The 27,036-nt window shown below is 37.4% G+C and overlaps 1 protein-coding gene across 2 annotated transcripts in view; it reads left to right on the top strand.

The window, feature by feature from the left end:
- The first annotated feature begins 17,578 nt into the window (after positions 1–17,578).
- The window catches only part of LAMA2 (laminin subunit alpha 2), a 661,080-nt gene continuing 651,622 nt past the window's right edge, over positions 17,579–27,036 (top strand). For both annotated transcript variants that reach the window (XM_046006188.1, XM_046006187.1), the window contains exon 1: positions 17,579–17,755. In XM_046006188.1, coding sequence (XP_045862144.1) covers positions 17,632–17,755 — 124 coding nt within the window. In that variant the 5' untranslated portion in view covers positions 17,579–17,631. The remainder of the gene's footprint in view (positions 17,756–27,036) is intronic.

The raw sequence follows: 27,036 nt of genomic DNA, 5'->3' as shown, positions 1-27,036 counted from the left end.
AATTAATATGAAGAGTAATAGAATAGTCTCAGGCTATGATCTTCAATATTGTTCTAGCTCATTACATTTCTTAAAATATTGGGGTAAATCATCATTATATAGGTATCTAGTCTTTTTTTTAATCATTTGAAAGTATATATTTGAGACTTTTGTCGACAGCCATGAGGGACTAATTGGTACTAAATTTATATTAAACAACTAGAGTGCTGGAGAAATACAAAAATGTTGTTTTAAGACATTAGATAATAAACAGTACATATCTGTATACTCTGAAAAAGGAGAAAACATTTGATAGTTCCAGTGATTGACTGACCCAGCTTTCCCTCTGGAAACTGTCTCTCAGACTACAGTACAGGGAGAGAAAACCTAAGCAAAGCCCAGAAGTTTTATTGAACTGGAGAGATAGAGATCAGAATTTGGGAAGGCAACTTAAATTTGTGAAGCAGAGTACTAGAGGAGGGTGATTTTGAGAAATAAAGCTCCAGGAATCTATGTGGGAACTCCCCCTGTATTTTTTACTAAATAGCATACTTGTCATGCAAAAGTTAAAAACCCTGCACAGAATTATGAAAGAATATTCAACACTGGGAGACATGTCATTTCCAATGAGCCATAGTGAAGAGATTTTTTTTTTAAAGATTTTTATTTATTTATTTGACAGACAGAGATCACAAGTAGGCAGAGAGGCAGGCAGAGAGAGAGGAAGGGAAGCAGGCTCCCCGCTGAGCAGAGAGCCCGATGTGGGGCTCGATCCCAGGACCCTGGGATCATGACCTGAGCTGAAAGCAGAGGCTTTAACCCACTGAGCCACCCAGGTGCCCCGTGAAGAGATATTATTGAATAAGACCCTAGAGGAGTCATGCTTTACTAGAAGAGCTAAAGCAAACCTAGAGTAAAGTCTACTTCAGTGATACCCTAACAAAACTTTAAGACTAACATGGAAAAGATCATGCTAGTCCACAAAACACTTGATCTTAGCCAAAAGGTCAAGAAGTGATTAATTCACGAAACAAAAACCATTTTTCAATAGACAATAACAAAGTTCAGACGCTCAACAGCATAAAATTTATAACACATCATCACTTTAACAATTGACCAATCATTATCAGACACACAAGCAGAAAAATATGACCCATAATCAGAAAAAAATACAACAGAAATTTAAATGATAGAGACATCTGAATAAGCAGATAAGAACTTCAATACATCCATTGTAAATATTTTCAAAGAGTTAAAGTTGAACACAAGAAGATGAGAAAAGGAAACCATAAAATTAAAACTAATAGAATTTCTAGATTGAAAAAAAATTAGATATAAAACATAGAAAATGTACTGGATGGGTTTGAAAATAAATTAGATGCCACAGAAGAAAAGGTAAATACAGATGGTGTTATGGGCTGAATGTTTATATCTCCCCAAAATTCGTATGATGAAACCTGATCCCTAATGTGGTAGTATTTGGAGGTGGCACCTTTGGGAGGTGATTAGCTCATAAGAGTAGAGTCCTCATTAATGAGATTATTGCCCTTGCAAAAGAGACTCCAAAGAGTGTTTTTCCCTGTCTGTCATGGAACCTGTGAGGCAGGAGTTGACTTTCACCTGACACAGGCTGCCAGAAGCTTGATCTTAGACTTCCTAGATACCAGAACTGTGAAAAATAAATTTCTGTTGTTTATAAGTCACCTAGTCTATAGTAATTTGTTATAGCAGCCCAAATAGACAAGACACACAAATACAGTAATATAAAATAAACAAATTGAAGCAAGGAGAGAAAAAATAATTAAAAAAAAATGTGAAGTGATCTAAGAAGTAGAGAGGAGACATGAGATTGTTGAAGAAATTACTTAAATTTTCCCCAATTTTAAGAAAACTCTAAGTTCACAATTCCAAGAAGCTCAACAATCTTTAAGCAAGATAAATATCAAAGAACTTATATGAAGGAACATAATAAAATTTATGCAAATGAAGGATTACCCAGTAATCTTTGTGGGGGGCTTTTAAAGCATTTAATAAGAAATCATGACCAAACAAAGATGATTCTATTTTTAAAAGAATAAATTTACACACCGTACAGAAGCAGGACAGTTGAAAGCTTCCAAATTAGAAACCCTGTAACATACGGCCTTGAAATTCCACATGCTTTGGTTGCAATCAGGAAGCATGATTCGCCTATTTGGGTGTGAAAATCTGATGTTAACAGTGAACCATCAGGTATGTTGTGGAATGATTTCAGCCACCACCATTTAGTGATTTTTAGATCAGGGTCTCTTCTGCATATTCTGTTATGGTAAGTACTACAAAATAAACTTAAATTCAGCCAGAATAGAAATGGAGAAAATAAGAATAACTGCACACTTCTTGGTAGGAATTATATAGTCCAGAAGACAATGAAACACCTTTAAAATGTTACAGAGGAAAACAACTTCTCAAGCTACATTTCTATATGAAGAATAAAGGCTAAGTAAAATTTTTTAGCAAACAAAAGTTAAGATGAATTTCTCACCAAAAGATAATTTATTATTATAGAAAATAAGAACTAGTGTGGGGATTATAACATATAGAACAACGATATATAAACAATAACAGTAAAAGGGCAGACAGAAAAATGAACATACAATTTTAACATTCTTACATTATATATGAAGTAACATAATGTGAAGGTATGTTAAGCTAGAATCATATTATATACATATACCTATAATACAGGTATATGTATATTATAACAATGCATGTTATGATTTATAATAATGTTATCTATAATATTGTATATGTATATAGTACATATATGTATACATATTACATGAAATATATATTTACAATAGTGCAGATAAAAACATAATGCTAAAAAGTAATTATTCAAAAATAAGCAGAAAAAAAGAGTAAAGAATAGGTGGAACAAATAGAAAACATATAAAAAGAACTATATTTGATCCAATTATATCAATAATTCTATTAAGTATAAAGTGGCTAAACCAGAACTCTATGATAGAGATTTCAGTACAGAAAAAATGTCCCATCTACATATAGTTTATGTTGTCCACAATGGCTTTTGAACGCTTGAACTGTGGCTATAGTGACTGAAGACCTGTTTTTAATTTTATTTGATTTTAATTTATTTAAGCTTAAATTTAAACAGCCATATGTGGCTAGTAATTACTGCATTGAATAGTATATTTCTAAACATTCCAAAAAGTTGACAGAAGTTATCAGTCTAGATGAAAAAGCAAGACTCAGTTATATGTTGGCTATGAGAGATATCCTTTATATATAAAGACTCAGATTGAAAAATAAAGAATAGGGGCACCTGGGTGGCTTAGTGGGTTAAGCTTCTGCCTTCCGCCCAGGTCATAATCTCAGGATTCTGGGATCGAGCCCCACATCCGGCTCTTTGCTCAGTGGGGAGCCTGCTTCTGCCTCTCTCTCTGCCTGCCTCTCTGCCTACCTGTGATCTCTCTCTTTCTGTGTCAAATAAGTAAATAAAATCTTAAAAAAAAAGAAAAAGAAAGAATGGAAAAATATGCCAAGAGAACCTTAATTATCAGAAATATAGAATGGCGGGGCGCCTGGGTGGCTCAGTGGATTAAGCAGCTTGGGGTCATGATCTCGGGGTTTTGGGATCGAGCCCCGCATCGGGTTCTCTGCTCTGCAGGGAGCCTGCTTCCTCCTCCCTCTCTGCCTGCCTCACTGCCTACGTGTGATCTCTCTCTCTGTCAAATAAATAAATAAAATCTTAAAAAAAAAAAAGAAATATAGAATGGACATATGAATAATAGGAAATTGACTTTAGCAGAAAAACATTAATAAAGAGACATTTAATAGTGATAAAAGATAAGCTTTTGAAGAAGATATCAACAGTAGTAATGTATTCATACTGATAGCAGAACTTTATATTACGTGAAGCAAAATCCTACGGAACTGTGGTATGATATTGTGACTTATGAGAAATATATATCTGGTCACTAGATGACCACAATATATTTCTCACATATATTTGGTCTTGTCCATGGTTCCTGGATCACAACTTCTAAAATCCTTGGCAGTTCTTATGATAAGACAATAAGGTCTTATCATAAAATATGACATTAAATGTGCCTTGTTATTAATAAAGGTGACCTTTAGAGCCCACCCAACGATGAGGACGGGTTGCCAGGAGGATCAACCATGTGATTAATGGGTTGGGACTTTCAGTCCCATCTTCCCTGCCCCCCCAACCTCTGGGGAGGGGAAAGTAGATGGAGGTTGAATCAGCCAATAACAAATGATTTAGCCATTTGTGACTATGTGAGGAAGTCTCTATGCATTTTGGTCCCTTTCTGAAGACCTTCCATGGTTGGGGAACCATAACATTCACATCACACATGCCATATACCATCATCAAGCCAGGCTCCATGTTCCATGAGGACAGAAGGTCTTTTGTTTGGGACCTTGTTCTATGTATCTCTTTATCAGGCTTTTGATTTACATCCTTTAAAACATCTTTAATGAACTGGTAAATGTGTTTCCTTGACTTCCTTGAGTTCTGTGACCTGCTTTTAGCAAGTTAATCTAAAAAGGAAGTCATTGGAATCTCCAATCTGTGGCTAATAGGTCAGAAGCACAGGTGACAGCTTGGAGTTTGCACCTGGTATCTGAAGGGTGCTTGTAGGGTTGGGAGGAAGTCTTGTAGGACTGAACCCTTAACCTGTGGAATCTCATGCTATCACCATATCGTATCAGAATTGAGTTGAATTGAGTTGAATTTTTGCTTTATGTACATGGGGGAACCCTTGCTTACACTGGAATTGGGTCTAGGTACTCTCAAAGAGGTGGTTTTAAAATATACCCACACATTTTTGGTACTTAATCCTTTAAAAGGTGGAGGCTAATTGTCCATCTCTTGAGTAGGATCTGTATTTATTAACCTGCTTCTAATGAATAACATTTATCAGAAGAGATGCTATGTGACTTATGCTACTAGGTCATAAATGGTAACATAGACTGCTCCTTGTCTGTGTCTCTGAAACAACATGCTTTAGGGTAAGCCAACTACCATATCATAAGCAGCCCTATGGTGAAACATATGTGGCAAAGAGCTGAAGCATCTTGCTGACAACCATTTAAAAAATTTAGTCCAGCCCATTATAGCCTGTGGGTAACTATAGTCCTGACTAATGTCTTGCTGGCAACCTCAAAAGAGACCCACCCAAGTGAAGAGAACCATCCAAATAAATTATTCTGATTTCCTGATTCACAGTAACTTTAAAATACTAAGTGTTTAGTATTTTAAGCTTCTAAATGTGGGGGTGATTTGTTATGAAGCAATAGATAACTAATATAAGACCTGAAAGGTAAAATAGAAATACCAAAAACTATAGCTGGAGATTTCAACATTTATCTCTTAGTAATTGATAAGACAAATAAACAGCTAAAGAATAAGTATAAAGAACAATGCTATCAAATAATTTTAGTTAATTGACCTTTATGGACTATTCCATCTAAGAATAGCAAGATATCATTTTCAATTGAATATGGAACTTTCATTAAGATAGATCACATGCTAGAATAAAAAGCAAGTTGCAATGCATTTAAAAATATTGAAATCATATTGAATATCTTCTCTGCCCATAGGAAAACTAAATTAGAAATGAATAACAGTAAGACACCTAGTAAGACCTAAGAAATTTGGAGATTAACGACTGTCTTAATCCATTCTGACTGCTATAGCAAAATACCATAGACTGGATGGCTTATAAAGAAGACAAATTTATTTCTCAAGATTTGGAGACAGAAATGCAAGATCAAGGGGCTGGCACATATTACACCTAATGAGAACCCACTTCCTGGTTCATACGGGTCCTATTTTTCTGTGTCCTTACATAGCAGTAAAAGGAAAGGGAGCCCTTTAAAATCTCTTATGAGAGCACTAATCCCATTTATAAGGTTCCATCCTCATGAACTAATTGCCTCCCAAAGGCCCCACCTTCTAATATCACTTTGGGCATTAGGATTTCAACATGAATCTTGGGGAGACACAACCATTGAGACCATAGCAACAATACACTTCAAAATAACACACAGGTCAAATAAGAAGCCACACAAAGAAAAGAAAAGATTGTGCATTAATTTTTTTAAATTCCAAGTTGTGGGATACAATAATAGCTACCTAAATTATATAAGAAGATAGGTCTCTAATCAATGAGTTAAACTTCCAGTATTAAAAGTTAAAACAAAGAATGAAGTAAACCTAAAATAAGTAGAAGGAACAGAATTTTAAAGACACCAGGATCAATCAATATAAACAAAAACCAGACAAATAATAGAAGGAAATAAATATAGAAAGAATAGAATAATGAATAGAAGAATAGAATAGAATGAATAGAAGAAAAAATAGAAGAATAAATAAAAATGACTGACATCTATAAAAAAAGCCTGATATAAAAAAAATAGAGGAGAGGGGGAGGAGTCAAGATGGCGGAGAAGTAGCAGCCTGAGACTACATCAGGTAGCAGGAGATCAGCTCGATAGCTTATCTAAACATTGCAAACACCTACAAATCCAACGGGAGAGCGAAGAGAAGAAGAACAGCAACTCTAGAAACAGAAAATCAACCACTTTCTGAAAGTTCATCTAAATATATATTTTTTTTCTTTCTTTTTTGTATTTTTTTATTTGTTTTATTTTTTAAATTTTTTTCTTTCTTTTTTTTTTTTTCTTTTTTTTTCAGAAGCTGTTTTATCCCCTTTCTCCCCCCCACAATTTGGGGTCTCTTCTCATTTGGTTACAGCGCATTTTTCCGGGGTCTTTGCCACCCTTTTAGTAGTTTATTTGCTCCTTCATATCCTCTTATCTGGACAAAATGACAAGGCGGAAAAAATCACCACAAACAAAAGAACAAGAGACAGTACCGAAGGCTAGAGACCTAATCAACACAGACATGGGTAATATGTCAGATCAAGAGTTCAGAATGACGATTCTGAACATTCTAGCCGGGCTCGAAAAAGGCATGGAAGATATTAGAGAAACCCTCTCTGGAGATATTAAAGCCCTTTCTGGAGAAATTAAAGAACTAAAATCTAACCAAGTTGAAATCAAAAAAGCTATTAATGAGGTGCAATCAAAAATGGAGGCTCTCACTGCTAGGATAAATGAGGCAGAAGAAAGAATTAGTGATATAGAAGACCAAATGACAGAGAATAAGGAAGCCGAGCAAAAGAGGGACAAACAGCTACTGGACCATGAGGGGAGGATTCGAGAGATAAGTGACACCATAAGACGAAACAACATTAGAATAATTGGGATTCCAGAAGAAGAAGAAACAGAGAGGGGAGCAGAAGGTCTATTGGAGAGAATCATTGGAGAGAATTTCCCTAATATGGCAAAGGGAACAAGCATCAAAATCCAGGAGATGCAGAGAACCCCCCTCAAAGTCAACAAGAATAGGTCCACACCCCGTCACCTAATAGTAAAATTTACAAGTCTTAGTGACAAAGAGAAAATCCTGAAAGCAGCCTGAGAAAAGAAGTCTGTAACATACAATGGTAAAAATATTAGATTGGCGGCAGACTTATCCACAGAGACCTGGCAGGCCAGAAAGAGCTGGCATGATATATTCAGAGCACTCAACGAGAAAAACATGCAGCCAAGAATACTCTATCCAGCTAGGCTATCATTGAAAATAGAAGGAGAGATAAAAAGCTTCCAGGACAAACAAAAACTGAAAGAATTTGCAAACACCAAACCAGCTCTACAGGAAATATTGAAAGGGGTCCTCTAAGCAAAGAGAGAGCCTAAAAGTAGTAGATCAGAAAGGTACAGAGACAATATACAGTAACAGTCACCTTACAGGCTAATAATGGCACTAAATTCATATCTCTCAATAGTTACCCTGAATGTTAATGGGCTAAATGCCCCAATCAAAAGACACAGGGTATCAGAATGGATAAAAAAACAAAACCCATCAGTATGTTGCCTACAAGAAACTCATTTTAGACGCGAAGACACCTCCAGATTTAAAGTGAGGGGGTGGAAAACAATTTACCATGCTAATGGGCATCAGAAGAAAGCTGGAGTGGCAATCCTTATATCAGATCAATTAGATTTTAAGCCAAAGACTATAATAAGAGATGAGGAAGGACACTATATCCTACTCAAAGGGTCTGTCCAACAAGAAGATGTAACCATTTTAAATATCTATGCCCCTAACGTGGGAGCAGCCAACTATATCAACCAATTAATAACAAAATCAAAGAAACACATCAATAATAATACAATAATAGTAGGGGACTTGAACACTCCCCTCACTGAAATGGACAGATCATCCAAGCAAAAGATCAACAAGGAAATAAAGGCCTTAAATGACACACTGGACCAGATGGACATCACAGATATATTCAGAACATTTCATCCCAAAGCAACAGAATACACATTCTTCTCTAGTGCACATGGAACCTTCTCCAGAATAGATCACATCCTGGGTCACAAATCAGGTCTCAACCGGTATCAAAAGATTAGGATCATTCCCTGCATATTTTCAGACCACAATGCTCTGAAGCTAGAACTCAATCACAAGAGGAAAGCTGGAAAGAACCCAAATACATGGAGACTAAACAGCATCCTTCTAAAGAATGAATGGGTTAACCAGGAAATTAAAGAAGAATTGAAAAAATTCATGGAAACAAATGATAATGAAAACACAACAGTTCAAAATCTGTGGGACACAGCAAAGGCAGTCCTGAGAGGAAAATATATAGCGGTACAAGCCTTTCTCAAGAAACAAGAAAGGTCTCAAGTACACAACCTAACCCTACACGTAAAGGAGCTGGAGAAAGAACAAGAAAGAAACCCTAAACCCAGCAGGAGAAGAGAAATCATAAAGATCAGAGCAGAAATCAATGAAATAGAAACCAAAAAAACAATAGAGCAAATCAATGAAACTAGGAGCTGGTTCTTTGAAAGAATCAATAAGATTGATAAACCCCTGGCCAGACTCATCAAAAAGAAAAGAGAAAGGACCCAAATCAATAAAATCATGAATGAAAGAGGAGAGATCACAACTAACACCAAAGAAATACAGACAATTATAAGAACATACTATGAGCAACTCTACGCCAACAAATTGGACAATCTGGAAGAAATGGATGCTTTCCTAGAGACATATAAACTACCACAACTGAACCAGGAAGAAATAGAAAACCTGAACAGGCCCATAACCAGTAAGGAGATTGAAACAGTCATCAAAAATCTCCAAACAAACAAAAGCCCAGGGCCAGACGGCTTCCCAGGGGAATTCTACCAAACATTTAAAGAAGAACTCATTCCTATTCTCCTGAAACTGTTCCAAAAAATAGAAATGGAAGGAAAACTTCCAAACTCATTTTATGAGGCCAGCATCACCTTGATCCCAAAACCAGACAAGGATCCCACCAAAAAAGAGAACTACAGACCAATATCCTTGATGAACACAGATGCAAAAATTCTCGCCAAAATACTAGCCAATAGGATTCAACAGTACATTAAAAGGATTATTCACCACGATCAAGTGGGATTTATTCCAGGGCTGCAGGGTTGGTTCAACATCCGCAAATCAATCAATGTGATAGAACACATTAATAAAAGAAAGAACAAGAACCATATGATACTCTCAATAGATGCTGAAAAAGCATTTGACAAAGTACAGCATCCCTTCCTGATCAAAACTCTTCAAAGTGTGGGGATAGAGGGCACATACCTCAATATTATCAAAGCCATCTATGAAAAACCCACCGCAAATATCATTCTCAATGGAGAAAAACTGAAAGCTTTTCCGTTAAGGTCAGGAACACGGCAGGGATGTCCATTATCACCACTGCTATTCAACATAGTACTAGAAGTCCTAGCCTCAGCAATCAGACAACAAAAAGAAATCAAAGGCATCCAAATTGGTAAAGAAGAAGTCAAACTATCACTCTTCGCAGATGATATGATACTATATGTGGAAAACCCAAAAGACTCCACTCCAAAACTGCTAGAACTTGTTCAGGAATTCAGTAAAGTGTCAGGATATAAAATCAATGCACAGAAATCAGTTGCATTTCTGTACACCAACAACAAGACTGAAGAAAGAGAAATTAAGGAGTCAATCCCATTTACAATTGTACCCAAAACTATAAGATACCTAGGAATAAACCTAACCAAAGAGACTAAGAATCTATACACAGAAAATTATAAAGTACTCATGAAAGAAATTGAGGAAGACACAAAAAAATGGAAAAATGTTCCATGCTCCTGGATTGGAAGAATAAATATTGTGAAAATGTCTATGCTACCTAAAGCAATCTACACATTTAATGCAATCCCTATCAAAATACCATCCATTTTTTTCAAAGAAATGGAACAAATAATCCTAAAATTTATATGGAACCAGAAAAGACCTCGAATAGCCAAAGGAATATTGAAGAACAAAGCCAAAGTTGGTGGCATTACAATTCCGGACTTTAAGCTCTATTACAAAGCTGTCATCATCAAGACAGCATGGTACTGGCACAAAAACAGACACATAGATCAGTGGAACAGAATAGAGAGCCCAGAAATCGACCCTCAACTCTATGGTCAACTAATCTTCGACAAAGCAGGAAAGAATGTCCAATGGAAAAAAGACAGCCTCTTCAATAAATGGTGCTGGGAAAATTGGACAGCCACATGCAGAAAAATGAAATTGGACCACTTCCTTACACCACACACAAAAATAGACTCCAAATGGATGAAGGACCTCAATGTGAGAAAGGAATCCATCAAAATCCTTGAGGAGAATGCAGGCAGCAACCTCTTCGACCTCAGCCGTAGCAACATCTTCCTAGGAACAACAGCAAAGGCAAGGGAAGCAAGGGCAAAAATGAACTGTTGGGATTTCATCAAGATCAAAAGCTTTTGCACAGCAAAGGAAACAGTTAACAAAACCAAAAGACAACTGACAGAATGGGAGAAGATATTTGCAAACGACATATCAGATAAAGGGCTAGTATCCAAAATCTATAAGGAACTTAGCAAACTCAACACCCAAAGAACAAACAATCCAATCAAGAAATGGGCAGAGGACATGAACAGACATTTCTGCAAAGAAGACATCCAGATGGCCAACAGACACATGAAAAAGTGCTCCACGTCACTCGGCATCAGGGAAATACAAATCAAAACCACAATGAGATATCACCTCACACCAGTCAGAATGGCTAAAATGAACAAGTCAGGAAATGACAGATGCTGGAGAGGATGTGGAGAAAGGGGAACCCTCCTCCACTGTTGGTGGGAATGCAAGCTGGTGCAACCACTCTGGAAAACAGCATGGAGGTTCCTCAAAATGTTGAAAATAGAACTACCCTATGACCCAGCAATTGCACTACTGGGTATTTACCCTAAAGATACAAACATAGTGATCCGAAGGGGCACGTGTACCCGAATGTTTATAGCAGCAATGTCTACAATAGCCAGACTATGGAAAGAACCTAGATGTCCATCAACAGATGAATGGATAAAGAAGATGTGGTATATATACACAATGGAATACTATGCAGCCATCAAAAGAAATGAAATCTTGCCATTTGCGACGACGTGGATGGAACTAGAGCGTATCATGCTTAGTGAAATAAGTCAATCGGAGAAAGACAACTATCATATGATCTCCCTGATATGAGGACATGGAGAAGCAACATGGGGGGGTAGGAGATAGGAGAAGAATAAATGAAACAAGATGGGATTGGGAGGGAGACAAACCATAAATGACTCTTAATCTCACAAAACAAACTGGGGGTTGCTGCGGGGAGGTGGGATTGGGGGAGGGGGAGCGGGCTATGGACATTGGGGAGGGGAAGCGAACCATAAGAGACTATGGACTCTGAAAAACAACCTGAGGGTTTTGAAGGGTCAGGGGTGGGAGGTTGGGGCAACCTGAGGGTTTTGAAGGGTCAGGGGTGGGAGGTTGGGGGAACAGGTGGTGGGTAATGGAGAAGGCACGTTTTGCATGGAGCACTGGGTGTTGTGCAAAAAGAATGAATACTGTTACGCTGAAAAAATAAATAAAATGAGAAAAAAAAAAAAATAGAGGAGACACAAATTACAATATCAGGAAAAAGAGGTCTTCAGTGTCAATCATAAAGACATTAAAAGGATAATAAAGAAATATTATGAATAACTTTATGCCAACAAATTTGACAACTTAGATAAAATGAATTCCTTAAAAATTACAAGTCATCAAACTGATAGAAGATAGAAAATCAGAATCATTCTATATCTACTTAAAACATTGACTTTGTAATAAAAAATTTTTCCCCAAAAGAGAACTATGGGCCCAGATGATTTCACCAGTGAGTTCTGTCAAATATTTATGGAAAAAATTATACAAATTCTAGACAAACTCTTCCAGAAGGACCATATTCCAACTAGTTATATAAGGCCAGCATTACTTTGATATCAAAATCATATATAAATATGATAAGTAAATATTAGTAAATGTAAGCTAGAAACATATAAAAGGGATACTATATCATGACAAATTATGTTTTATGCCAGGACTGGGAGATTTATTAACAGTAAAAAATAAGTCACTATAATTCACCATATTACCCAAATAAAGAAATAAATTATTTATTTAAATAGATCTACAAAAAATCATTGCCCAAATTTAATTAGCATTTGTTTTGAAAACTCTCAGCAAAAGAAGAGAGCTTCCTGAAACTTTAAAATAAGCATGTATTTAAAACCTCATCATAATAGTCATCATCATCAAAGACATCATCATAATAGTCAGTGAATTATTGATTTCCCCTCTGATCAGAAACTAGGCAAAAATGTCTACTTTTACCACTGCTATTCAACATTTTTTTTTAGTCTTTTTTAAAAAATTAACATATAACGTATTATTTGTTTCAGAGCTACAGGTCTGTGATTCATCAGTCTTACACCATTCACAGCACTCACCATAGCACAAACCCTCCTCAAGATCTGCTATTCAACTTTTTACTGCAAATCATAGCGAGTACAATATGGCAGGGAAAAAAATGTAAAAGCATACAGATTGAAATGGAAGAAGTAACTGCATTTGTAGATAACATGACCCTATACATGAGATATACTGAAGAATCTACCTACTACTTGAAGTGACTCTAACAATTTTGCAGAATCCAATGTATATTACCCAAATCACTTGTACTACTATTAGCATGAAACATTAAATTGAAAAATACAGTTTATAATAGCAAAACACAAAACACTTAAGAGGTAAATTTTAAGACACACACATTGAACACTACAGAGCAGTGCTTAGAATAAAGATGTGAATAAATGAAGACAGGCTGTATTAATGGATTGGAAGACTCACTATTGCTAAAATATCAGTCCCCCCAAAATTAATCTGTAGATTCAATGAAAACTCCCTCCTACATTATTTTTTGGGGGTAGAAATTGATGAACTGACTGAAAAATGTATATGGAAATGTAAAGGACTTAGAATAGTCAAAAGAGTTTTATTTGCAAAACAAAATTGTAGGGTTTACACTACCTAGCTTTGAAGCTACTATAAAGCTACAATAATAAAGACTGTGATATTGGCATAAGTAAATATATTATTTAGAGAGTCCAGAAATAGACCCACATATGATCAACTTCTGAAAAAGGGACAAGGTAATCAGATGGGGAAATAATGTCTTTCTCCACAGGTGGTGCTGAAATGAGTGGGTATCTGCATAGAAAAAAAGAGTCCTTACCTAAAGTACTTTACTTCATAGTAAACACGAAAATTTACTGAAATAAATCATAAACCCAAAGGTAGTAGCTATGATTATAAAATCTCAAGGAAAGAATAGAGAGGATGGTGTTCACCATTTTGGCCCAGGCAAAGATTTCTGAAATGGGACACAAAAAGTATTAAGTCTGAAATGGGATACAAAAAGTATTAAGCATAAATTAAAAAAAGAAAAACTTCATAAATTGGACTTAATCAGAATGAAACAGTTCTCTTCTTTGACAGCAGCTGTTGGTTTGCAAACGGGTGCCCATGGAAAGGGGTCAAGGAGAGACAGAAGAAAAGCAGAGTACTCCAAGATTGGTAGGTAGTAAGTTTAATGAACGAGGGACTTCCATGAGGCTTGTCTTAGGAGGCTTTAAGCAGATCGCCATAGCCAGTTGTCAGAATCTTGCGTCTGTATAGAGGTCAGGCATTCCTAGGTTCAGGCCTATGTTCTCATGTTCTCAACAATACTACTGTCCAGATGTTCTCAATAATACTACTATCTCAAGGCTGTGTCCTTGAGGCAGCTGTAGTTTTGGGAGGGCAGGGAGAATGCATATTCTAAGGACAGAGGAGGAGCCTCTGGTTTCTTGAATCCATCCCACAGGTCAACTGGAAGTCATGTCCTCTTGATGACCTCCTCCAGCATGAGTCAAGAAATTGAAAAGTCAACCCACAGCCTGAGAACAATAGGCACTATATAAAGTATATTAGACAAAGAATTTTTCTCCAGAATATATATTCAAATCTTACAACTTAACAATAATATAACAAGTGAGCAAAAGATCTGAGTAGACATTTCATTTAAAAAATAATATAAATGCCCAATAAGGCCATCAAAACATTTCCAGTCTCATCAAATGGCCTCGCCAGTAAGGTACCACAGTGCAACCTCTAGAGAAGATAAAATTAAATAGCATCAGTGGTTGGTACACATGCAGAACATCTGGAACTCTCATATCTTACTGGGGGAGTTTAAACTGATAGAACCATACTGTAAATAGTTTCATAGTTTCTCACATACCCACCAAGTAGCCCAATAATATCACTCTTAGGAATTAAGAAATACAAACATATATCCTTCCAAACACTATATTCAAATATTCCTGGCAGCTTTATTCTTCATAGCTCAAAACAGGAACAATTCAAATGCAGCTCAGGTGAATGTATAAACAACTTGTGATAATCCATGTAATAGACACTATTTGGCAATGAAAAGGAGTGTACTACTGACATACAGCAACAGCATCGCCATACCTCCAAAGTACTGGGCTAAGTGATGAAAAGACCTTCCTTTTCTTATTCCATTTATATGAAATTTGTAAATAGCTAAAATAATCTATAGTGGCAGAAGTCAGAGCAGTGGCTACTGCTCTGGATGGGAGACTGGAGAAATTATTGCAAATGGGCAGAAACATGGGCAAGTGACAGACTTAACTGGGGCCATTGTCAAATGTGAGTTTACATTATAAAAATTTTTTAAAAGATTTTATTTATTTGAGAGAGAGGGAGAAAGAGGGAAAAACCAGAGGGAAGGGGAGGGAGTGAATCTCAAGCAAATCCCACTGAGTACAGAGCCAAACATCAGGCTCAATTTCACCATCCAGAGATCATGACCTACACCTAAACTAAGAGTCCGACACTTAACTAACTGAGCCACCCAGGAGGCCTGGGAGATTACATATTTCAAACATATCAAATGGGTGCATTTATTTTGTGTAAATTGTACCTCAATTAGGTTGAAGAAAAATTGCTCTGATAATACTGGTTCTGTATCTTAATTTTGATTAAATAATTTTACATTTTTCCCTATGTTGAATCACAAGCAGAGTTGATAGCAGAGATCACAGTCTTATTCTCAAGACTTGAGCCAGACTCCATTTTGCAATTTCCACCCAACAAAACCACCAAAAACGAAAAAACCAAAACCCCACCAAAACAAAGCAGCAACAACAAAAAACTATTATAGAGTTTCTTAGAACTAATATTAACAGAACTAAAGAAGATGGATAATATTGAGAGCCATCCATTTCCTTGGGCATCATTTGACCAGATGTTCTCAGTCAGTCCTGGTAGGAACAATACCTCCTTTATTTTTTTTTTCTTTTTTCTTTTTTTTTTTTTAAAGTAGTACCTGCCAGCAATTTTTTTTTTAATATTTTATTTATTTGACAGAGAGAAATCACAGCTAGGCAGAGAGGCAGACAGAGAGAGAGAGGAGGAAGCAGGCTCCCTGCGGAGCAGAGAGCCTGATGCGGGGCTCGATCCCAGGACCCTGGGATCATGACCTGAGCCGAAGGCAGAGGCTTTAACCCACTGAGCCACCCAGGCGCCCCCAATACCTCCTTTATTTTATCGAAAAGAAATTCATAGATAATATCACTTACTTTCAAGAGAGTATTTAAAAACTCAATATAATGGCTTAGGTATAAAATAAAAGAGTAAAAAAGTAATCTATATAAAACAATGTACATCTCAATGCATAAATGTTTGGGTAAAACTTACATGTAGTAGTTTGCCTATATTTAGTAGGTGAAATAGAAGCCTGAACCTATTCCCAGACTCACCATCAATGCGACAGATGTGTATTGATGCTGTCCAGGGGAGACTACCATGAACAGACATATTACCAATGATGTGATTTTTCTGAGATGTTAAACACTTCCTGGTAAAGTTCAGAAACAGAAAGTATATGATTTGATCCACTTACATAGTAGTTGCATGCCAGAAAACAAAAACTGCAAAACATTTAATGTGCAGCATAGATTTAAATTAGGCTTCAAATATAATCCAAGGTTTTCACCTACAGGAATGCCCAGTGGCCCATTCAGAAGTCCCTGGTTAATAGCATTGTCCCACCCAGCATGGCACAACTAACTCTGGGACCTCAGAGTACACTGATGTCATTAGTACTCCCAATCACTGAGTAAGCCAGCAGACAGCCTGCAAATCCCATAAAGACCCAGTAAGGAGCTTTCAGGCACAATGGGAACCTCAGACCATAAAAAACAGTAAAAAAGCTAGCAAGGAGCTGTCATTGGAAGCTGGGGTGGCAGAAAAATTCTGAGGTAAAGAGAAGCAATAGGGACTGAAGAGATGAAGTTTGGAGCCTGAGAAGAATCGCTGGCTAAGGCCTTTATCCTATTTTAACAAAGGTCCCCTGACTGAACTGAAAACCTTACTTTTAACCTTTATGTTGGTCATAAGCATTGCCGCGGAGCAACGGAGATTTTAAAATTTTGTTCCACCGTGGTTGTCCTGCCCTCAGTCTACCAAGCAGTAGGTCAGTGTCCTGGCCTGACTTGCAGAGGCCTGGAGCGGCCTTCAGCCCCCTGGTAACTTCGCAGGCACCCCAGGGCCTTTGGGACGGGGCTGTGTCTCGCGTTGGGTCACCTGGGTACACAGTGCCTGCACACAGCTTTTCCAGGCCTTCTCAGGAGGTACATCGACTCAGCTTCGGTCAAGTTCCCAGCAGTGCGGACTTCCCACAAATAATGCTTTCCATGTGTAGAGACTTGACGAATCACAAAGTGCTTTCCTATCAATTACTTCCTTTATTTAAAAGAAGTTCAGCTAACAGATCAAGCTAAGGAATGATCCCTTCTCAGAGGGAAGGACGACTATAGGGCTATAGGAAAGGGCTGTTTCACCAAGGACCCTTTAAGGGCCTGCGCCTGGACGGCTGCGGGACGAGGGCCTGGGAAAGGGGAGGGAAGGGGAGTGTCCTCTTTCTGCCCCCACCTCCGGCGGCTGAAGAGCCAAAGCCAGTGGGGTGCTGTCTCCTCCTCTTAGCCAGCAGCTGCTGCTCATTCTGCTCACAAGCCCGGGCCGGGGGACTGGGCGGCAGCGGCTCCTCTGGCTCCCGAGACGTGGATCCGCTCAGGGCCACCGCAATGCCAGGAGCGGCCGGGGTCCTCCTGGTCCTGCTGCTCAGCGAGGGTTTCGGGGGCGGCCAGGCGCAGCGCCAGCAGCAGCAGCAGCAGCGCCAGCGGCAGTCCCAGGCACATCAGCAAAGAGGTACAGTCGAGGAACGGGCTCTAGATTCCATCCTATGCGGGGCTGGGGGCCCCTCACTGGTCCCTTCTTGCAACAGTCCCGGGACAGGGACCGATTTCTGGCTCTGCTCTCGGGTAACTGGGGCGAGAGGTGCTGAGCCGGACGCGAGTACACTTTCAACTCCCTGAGTACATCGTGGTGGGTGCGTGGGGGGATTGGCTACCTACCCCCAAAGAACATGAAGCCCTTTTCATTGTTCATTCGTTCTGAGAGAACTTGCTATCGCTTTTACATACTGCCAGTTGATTTCCGAAATCTTCCAAAGAGGCAAACTTTTAACCGGTTGAAAAATCAAAAGTTTTTCCAGATCCGATTCCATCCCCGCAGAGAAATGTTTCCCAAGCTGTGGCTCATCTTGGAACTTTATGGAGGGCAGCTGAGACTTTTTTTTTAAGGACTTTGTTTCTAACTATTTGAACCGAGTTTGTTAAGTAGTTAATTAAGTAAGTGGGTTTTTTTTTGTGTGTGGTTTTTTTTTCATGCCAATGGGACCTCCAGCCTCATCTTTTTCTGACTCATCCTATCTCAGGTATCTTTTTTTTTTTTTTTTAAATAGTGAAATTTCTCCTCTGACTTAAATACAGACAAGATTTCTATGTGTTACTTTAATTAAGACCACAGTGACCAGATACACATTCAGGGGACTTTGGAAAATGGTTTTATGTAATGTAACTCAAATTATTCTCTTCAGAGTGCTGTAGCGTTTATATGCATATAATTTCTGATGCTCTTGGGAGTCTTTGAAGAGTTATTTTATGCTCATGAATTTTGAAAGAAGCACATGTGCAGCGTTTTAAAACACAATTTATAATACATCATTTTAGCAAACATTTTTATGAGTCGGAAAACATGTATTAAAGTAAAAAATATTTAAGGTTTGCTTTCAAATATCAAAATATTTACCCTAAGAGTACAGAGTCTGGAGGTTAGCAGCTTTTGAAAGTTTTGATGAGACTGAATCTGTCAAAGTTTTGAAATACATGAATCCCTCTTTTTAGTTAACTGGAATAAAGTTATGTCTAAGCATTCTGATAGTTTTTATAATCTAACATTTCTAGCAGTACTATTTTATCTTAAAAGGAGTACAATCTTCTTGCTACAATAATAACTCCATAATTAAAATTCCTAGATTAAAAATGACCGTAAGTTCACTATATAAGTTTTTTCTTCTATTTTTGCTTTTCCTTCTCTGTGAGGTAAAATGGGGTCAATGTGGCTTAATTAATAGAATTTATGAGAGTGAGTTTGAGAATATCTCTGGCTGCTGATTTTTTAAAAATACTGCTTTAAAATATTAGACTTGCTTAGTTACATGATATCTTTTAACAATACGTATTATTTTAATACCGTTAAGCAGCTGGGAGTAAAGAGAAGCCAGGATCAACCCTTCTGTTCACTTGGAGTGGGGCAGAAGCTCAAAGCATGCAGAAGAGGGATCAAGTGGGTCCCTGAGAAATTTCCTAGTGTGCTGCCCACCCTCTCATTCTCTCTCCTCCCTCCCCTCCCCTCTTCTCCTCCCTCCCTCCTTCTCTTCCTCTACTCCTCTTCTCATCTCTTTTCTCTTTCCCTCCTCTCATCTCTGTCTCTCAGTCTCTCTCTCTCTCTCTGTTTTATATGAGATAAAATTAACTCTGATTTCTATGGTCCAGGCACTAGCTAAGGTCAATGGAGAAGGGGAAGTTTATACTGCCGTTCTATTTCGAGATCCCTTGAATGATATATACAATAAGGAATCTGAGCAAAATAGTTACAACATAGAATCTACTATAGACTATCTTCTGCATCCTAGAACCTATTAATCTATTATTATAGATCATTTGTGATATATTTCAAGATTGGCTCAGGGATAAACGGTTGAAAATTGCTAATATTAAAAGTATATATAAGATATGTTTTATAATATCTTAAATTTATATACTCTTTCCTAATTTAAAAATGCCTTGTATACATTAGCTTATTTCACCTTCAACTATTATTATTACTGGACAAATTTTAAACTGGAGACTTGGAGTAGTTGTGACTTAAATTCATGCAACAGATAATTTAATTTTTAACAGCTAAAGACACCTCTAGGGTTGTTTATATGTTAAAGTTCCCTTTTTTATGGTACCAAGATTTCTTTCATTTATTCTGGGGGCCATGTTTTCTTTTTACCATGGTTCTGTTAAAGCACACTCTCAGTGCACTGGATATGAGTGTGACTGACCAAGTTTTTGGCTATCACCAACTTTTCTCTTTTTGATTATACTAATGTTGACCTTCTTGGCCAAGCATTGATTGTTTAGAATGAGTTCCTTTTTCCCTTATAGTATGGTGCCATTTTATTAAGAATATCGACAGGAGCGCTTGGGTGGCTCAGTGGGTTAAAGCCTCTGCCTTCAGCTCAGGTCATGGTCCCCCGGTCCTGGGACAGAGCCCCACATCAAGCTATCAAGCCTCGCATTGGGCTCTCTGCTTGGCGGGGAGACTGCTTCCCTTCCTCTCTCTCTGCCTACTTGTGATCTCTGTCTGTCAAATAAATAAATAAAATCTTAAAAAAAAAAAGAATATCGACAAGAAGCAATCATTCTTAAATGTTGTAATTGAGTTAGAAATTTAACCATATTTTTTTGTTTTTAATTTTTTCTTTAAAATCTTGCATAGCTTCTCTAGCTCAATGAGTTGTATGAATAGCATTGATTCAATAAAAATGATATTCTAAGGAAATTTTTAACTAGGTATGATTGACAGAATAAAATGATGTAGTCAAAGTGGTTCTGTGTTTCAGCAAGGCAGTAGATAAAATTTTTTCCTCATATTCTTATGAATAATTTGTGGAAGTGGGAATCTAATGGTAAGTAAATTGCAGCTGATTGGAAGTAGTTTCTGAAGAATATCGCCTAGTGGTTTAAAGTCAATTTGGAAAGGTGTCTCTGGGAGTATGATGGAGGTTTCCTTATGTTCATTTGTCCCGGTGATAGCCTGATGGAAAACATAAAATCTAAGCTTATTAGAACTGCTGGTGGTCCAAGCAGCAGTTGGATTCATGTGGCTTAACTGGTTAATAACAGATTCAGGAATTTTGGAGGTCTATATAGCCTGGACCATGAACAGAACCTATGCAGAACTGGCTTTGTTAATTTGTATGCAGGCATTAAATAACTTCATTTACCCTCTTCTGAAAATGTTTTTTTCCATTATAAATACAGGGATGAGTACAAAAACAGGAGGAGAAAGGGCAGTCTGAATTATAGCAAGTTCAATATGAGCATATAGTGTGACATGGTGACAGAAAAATGAACTCATAAAAAGACTCCTAGAAACAGAGAGAGCTGTTGTTCTAGAACACATTGGAGTGCTTCATTGACAAACGTAGGTCAATTCAGAGGAGGAAGTAGAGAGTAGTTAGGAGTCTGGAAAGATTTCCGGAGGAGGACTATCTCAACTGAAAACTATTGATTTGGAGAAAGACAGACTTAGGAAATCATAAGCGATATCCTGGAATTTGGGGATGACTGTTTTGTGGAAGAGAGGATAAAATATTATTTCTAAATCCTGAGCTCAGATCCACAGAAGCATATGACAAAGGGGAAGGTTTGAATTAAATAAAATGAGAAGAAACCTGCTCTTTCTTCTTGCCCCTCCCCGTTCTGAGCTGCTCAGAAATTACTGGGTCATGCTGGAGCACCTAACTTCTAGAAATGTCCATGTGTGATCAGAGGTGCAACTGGTCAGGGATGAGTTAGGATGAAATGCCTTTACAGAGACGCAGTTAACTCATCAAGTAAATCTCCAGTACTTCCTTAAGCCCCAAATTCTAGTATTACAGTCTATTGTTTTTGGAGTGCATACTTGTATTTGAACTTCTGAGTTCTTTTTTTTTTTTTAGATTTTATTTATTTATTTGACAGACAGAGATCACAAGCAGGCAAAGAGAGAGGAGAAAGCAGGCTTCCTGCAGAGCAGAGAGCCCGATGTGGGGCTCGATCCCAGGACGCTGGGATCATGACCTGAGCTGAAAGCAGAGGCTTTAACCCACTGAGCCACCCAGGTGCCCCTGAACTTCTGAATTCTTAAAGATGTCAAGAAAATATGAAATGTATATAAATGTGTTTTTAGATGCCTTCTGGGATTTAAAATAAAAACATGTTTGAGATGATTCTCACTCATTTTTGGCAAGAACACTTAAAATTTTCATATGGAATTTTTACATCACATTAATTGCATGGTTCTTAAACATCCTGTGCTATAAAATATGAGAATGCTTCATAAATTACCTGAGACTTATTATAACCATAAACCTGGAATTAATTTTTTTTGTATCACTTTTTCTACGTACGTAAGTTTTGTATATATGTTGGTTTGGTCACTACACACTGGCCTAATAGTTCAGTAAAAATGGTTCATAACAGAAAAAATGTGGGGTTGAGGATAAGAACATATTCAACAATAACAATTACATTATAGATGTCGTAGAAGTTTTTTGAAAGATATAAATTTTATATTATATAATTTATCTCACATATCATTGTATCCAAATTACTGATTGGTCTTATTCCTTAAAGTTTTCTATCCTAGGCTTTCATGCAAAGTAATGAACCAAATCTCCATCAAGAATTGCTAGGGATGGGTTGCCTGGGTGACTCAGTTGGCTAGGCAGCTGTCTTTGGCTCGGGTTGTGGTCCTGGGGTCCTGGAATCGAGTCCCATATGGGGCTCCCTGCTCAGCGGGGAGCCTCCTTCTCCCTCTTCCTGTGCTTGTGCGCTCTCTCTCTCTCAAATAAGTTAAAAAAAAAAAAAAGAATTGCTAGGGATTATGAAAAAAACTGCACATGCTTTGCCAATTTGTCCCTAATTCATTCTGAAATATGGGATAACTGTCTCCTATACTTTAGTAACCACAGTTTTACCAATAATAACCAAAGAGTTTATAGATCTTTGGGATATACCAACTATGACTCTGTTAAAAAAAAAAGCATGAGTCTATATATTTATGGCAGAGACTTAGTTAAATTGGAAGAAGAATTTCTGAAGTAGTAGGACTTAGAGTTTTTATACCATTCATTTATATTGCAATAGTGATGTCTCAAAAAAGTTTACTTTTTGGTAGATTTAACATATTTATATTTTCATAGTCCCTATTTATTTAAAGCAGATCATTGTCACTATTTTTCTGTTCATACATTTAATAAATTCTGATTATTCATTGACAAAGACTGTTGTGATAGACTTCAACTTGGACCTTGGAGACCAGATTATTGTTCCTCCTTTTAATCCAAACAGATTTAGCATTAAATGATAAAAAAAAAAATTCACTGAAACTTTGAAACTTTGAGCTTTCACATCTTTCATAATCTGCTTTAGAATTATGGGACCTGAATTCTGGGCCACCAGCAAAGAAGAATTGGCAGAATTGGAACAATTAACCTCGACCTAACCCATGCAGAGCAAGATGAGTGGGGTGGCTAGCTGTCTGAATTAGTCAGTGCAAATGAGTGCTTGATTTCAGTCAGTATAACTATTTAGTAGGATTCTACTGTGTGGGTGTAGTAAGGCTGGAAGTTTCCAAGCAGGGTAATAATAATAATAATAACAACAATAAATAGTAACTCCAGGTCACCTGTGCAGGTTGCAGGAGGTTCTTTTTTAGCAGCTGGAGATTAGGAACAAGGTCAGGAAGAAAGTGTTGTCACTGATCAGACAAATTGTTTAGGCTTCCAATGTACAACACTGGGGTTTAGGAGCACGAATTTAAACTGGGTGAGTAGGTAGGAACTTAGGCAGAAGTCCAGTTGTGGGGATTGGGAAAACAAAGTAGAGGTTAGAGAAAGACAAAATTAGAGTGTCCCATGGTTCTTAAGACTCATGCTGGGCTCCGTGTATACCAGTCAGTCAGAAAGAGGATGAGTTCTGGACTGTACCAATAGTTAAGATGGAGTTCAAAGGCCAGAATTTGTGCAAGAAGTTGGTGGTCATGGGACTATATGTAATGGAATATGGTTAATGAATGACTGTGCTCAGTAAGTAAAACAGAAAAAAAATCCCGGCTTTTCTGGAGTTTATATTCTAGTTGGGGTGGAGATGGGGGCAGAAATATGATGAATATAGAGTGAATAAGTAATATATGAATACTTATATTTTTAGAATGTAGTGAGTGATGCACAAACATATATACCAGAGTAAGAGGGGTTGGCGGTCTAGGAATAGAGAGAGATTGGTTGCTATTTTTTTTTTTTTAAATTTCATTTATTTATTTGACAGAGAGAGAGATCACAAGTAGGCAGAGAGGCAGGCAGAGAGAGAGGAGGAAGCAGGCTCCCTGCAGAGCAGAGAGCCGGACGCGGGGCTCAATCCTAGGATCCTGAGATCATGACCTCAGCCGAAGGCAGCGGCTTAATCCACTGAGCCACCCAGGCGCCCTGATTGGTTGCTATTTTAAATAGAGTGATAAGGGTTGACCTCCTTGAGAAGGTCACATCTGAGCAAAGCCTTGAAGGTGAAGTGGGAATGATTTATACAAACACCAGGTGAAAGAGCTGACGCCCTTAGTGCAGGGAGCAGGTTTATAAAGGTCTACAGGTGGAGCCCAATGCAAAGGGTCAGGGAAACACTGGGGAGCTGGATCATTGTAAAGAATTTGCCCTTTAGTCGGAGGGAGATGGATGGAATTGGAGAGTTTTGAGCAGAGTTAAATGAATGAATGAAATGATAGCTAATATTTCTTTTCCCAGAGAGGCTTTAATCCACTGCACTAGACCAGTAATCCAAATGTGGTATTAACTGAGATCCATTTCCTCCCCCATACATCTCATTCTTAGAGTATAGCTCAGTGACTCCATTTGAGAGTATTATATGTCAACCGTCTATCACTGGGAAACACAGAGGTGTTTTGTAAATTTTTCTTTCTTTCTTTCTTTCTTTCTTTTTTTTTTTTCCTTTTGGCATCTCCATCCTATTATGATTAAAAGAATTTCAGTATCAGGTGCCTGCATGGCATAGTCAGTTAAGTGTCTGACTCTTGGGTTTTGGCTGCGGTCATGAGTTTGAGCCCCCCAGTTCCCTCCATCAAGCCCTGCAGAGTCTGCTTGATGTTCTGTCTGTCCCTCTTCCCCCACCTCATGCACATGTGTTCTCTCTCTCTCTCTCTCTCTCAAATATTGAAAAAAACAAAAAATAAAACTAATTTTAGTACCTTAAACAACTGAAGTATAGGGAACTTCTACATACCCCTTCATTTGCCCAGTGTTCCTAGAAATAAGCCATTTCTTTCTTTCTTCTTTTTTTTTTTAAGGTTTTATTTATTTTAGAGAGAAAGAGAAAGCATGAGCAGGAGGTTGGGGCAGAGGGAGAGGGAGAAGCAGGCTCTCCAGTGAGCTGGGAGCCCATTGTGGGACTCAATCCCAGAACCCTGGGATCATGACCTGAGCTAAAGGCAGACACTTAAACAACTAAGCCTCCCAGGTGTCCCTAGGTCATAGATTTCTTAGAGTAATTTTAACTAATATGGATGTTAAAAACAAAAATATGTATATCTGAGAGTTCTCTTTTATTATTTTCAGTATCAGAGCTAAAGTTTAGATATTATTGTTAAAAATGACCCAATGATGTACTGATCTAATGACTTCTTTTATAAAATGAACTTTGAAATGTTACCTATTTTTACAATCAGAAACTTATTCTATGTTCTATTTCAATTTTTATAACTTATTTAAGGATTGCTATAAGTCTTGCAGTAACCTTTGGAGTAAAGTAATACAATTTTGGCCTGACTACATTCTTTTAGTTAGAACAAGAGTTAGGTGGAGAAAATTGCATAGCTTCTCTCTCTTTTTTCTTCCCTCTTTTCCTCCCTTCCTCTTTTAATATCCTGCTTGTGAATAAAATGTGGTTTTCAAAGAGATAATTCTAACAAATACAACTTTTAAGAAGATATGGAAGACAAAACTTCACTTAAATCTTACCAAAAGCCAGATAATCACAATTTCATTATAGCTTTGAGGCATAACCTAAATTTACATGGTGAGTTAAAGCTAGACATTTGCTTGTCAAAGATATATAATATGGGTAATAAAACGGTGTTTTTTCTAGTCTTCTTGAATGTGGATTTTAACATGGAAATCTGATGCTATTTGGTTTTTATTCAGACATGTGACTTTTAGAAAAAGATCACATAGTGTGTTAGAGGTTATTATTCATACCACTGGCTTTCTGTGACAGTCATAATCTAGTTCAAATAGCAAGTTAATCTATGCAAATAAAGAATGACTGAGACCTGAGGAACTATTTAGTGCCTGGCACTTAGGAAAGGCACTTTGCGCAATGTTAACAAAGCCTTTCCGTGTAAGGTCCTCTTAGTTGACCCACAAGCTGTGCTTCTCTGCAAGTCTCTTTTACACAACAGCATCTCGAGCGCCAGATGCTTTAGATGGTTTAATAGTCATTAATGCTCATTGTGGGCATTAACACATGTATTTAGGTAGTAGAGTTGTCTAGTAGGTTAATATAATTATCTTCATTTTATAGAAGGAAAATAGATGCCTTGCAACTTGTCAAGGAAAAACACAAAGTCCAGTGCAAGCTTTCGAATTAGAAATTAGGATGGGGTGCCTGGCTCTCTTATTTGGAAGTGTACAACGCTTGATATCAGGTTGTGGGCTTGAGCCCCAAGTTGGGTGTAGAGATTACTTAAATATAATTAAAAAACAAGATACCAGATATGTTTCTGCTCCCAATTTTTTGGATCCTATGTTGTCATCTCTTTTAGACTTTTAGCTCCTTCCTTATCTTTTATAAAACACCTTGAAATAATCATATTTCCATTTCTGAGTTCAGTTAGTCTAATTAGAAAACAGAGTCACTGGGTATTGTGAAAGAACAAGGAAAGTGTTGTCTTTAATTATCTTTTTCATTTAAATACACACAAAACTATGCAGAACACACCCACAATGCTTAAAATTTTGCATAAATGTAAAAATATTTGTCAAATTTTAATCTTTAAATTCTTAGAATTTGGATTACTGGACACTGGACTATAAGAAAGTATTAACTGATTGTGGCTTTCCTGAAGTCACCTTATATACATAATGTCAGTGGGCTAGAAACATAATGATATTTATTATAAAATGAATGCTTTAAAAAAGGTCTATATGTGTGTGTGTGTGTGTGTGTGTGTGTGTATTTCAGTGAATGAAATGAACATGAACCAAACATGTATACCTGACTCAGAGAAGAATTAATATCAAAATTCCTTTTGAAAGAAAGTAG

The sequence above is a fragment of the Meles meles genome, chromosome 5 (genome assembly GCF_922984935.1).
Source record: "Meles meles chromosome 5, mMelMel3.1 paternal haplotype, whole genome shotgun sequence".
NCBI classification, from domain to species: domain Eukaryota; kingdom Metazoa; phylum Chordata; class Mammalia; order Carnivora; family Mustelidae; genus Meles; species Meles meles.
This window is presented reverse-complemented; position numbering and strand designations above follow the sequence as displayed.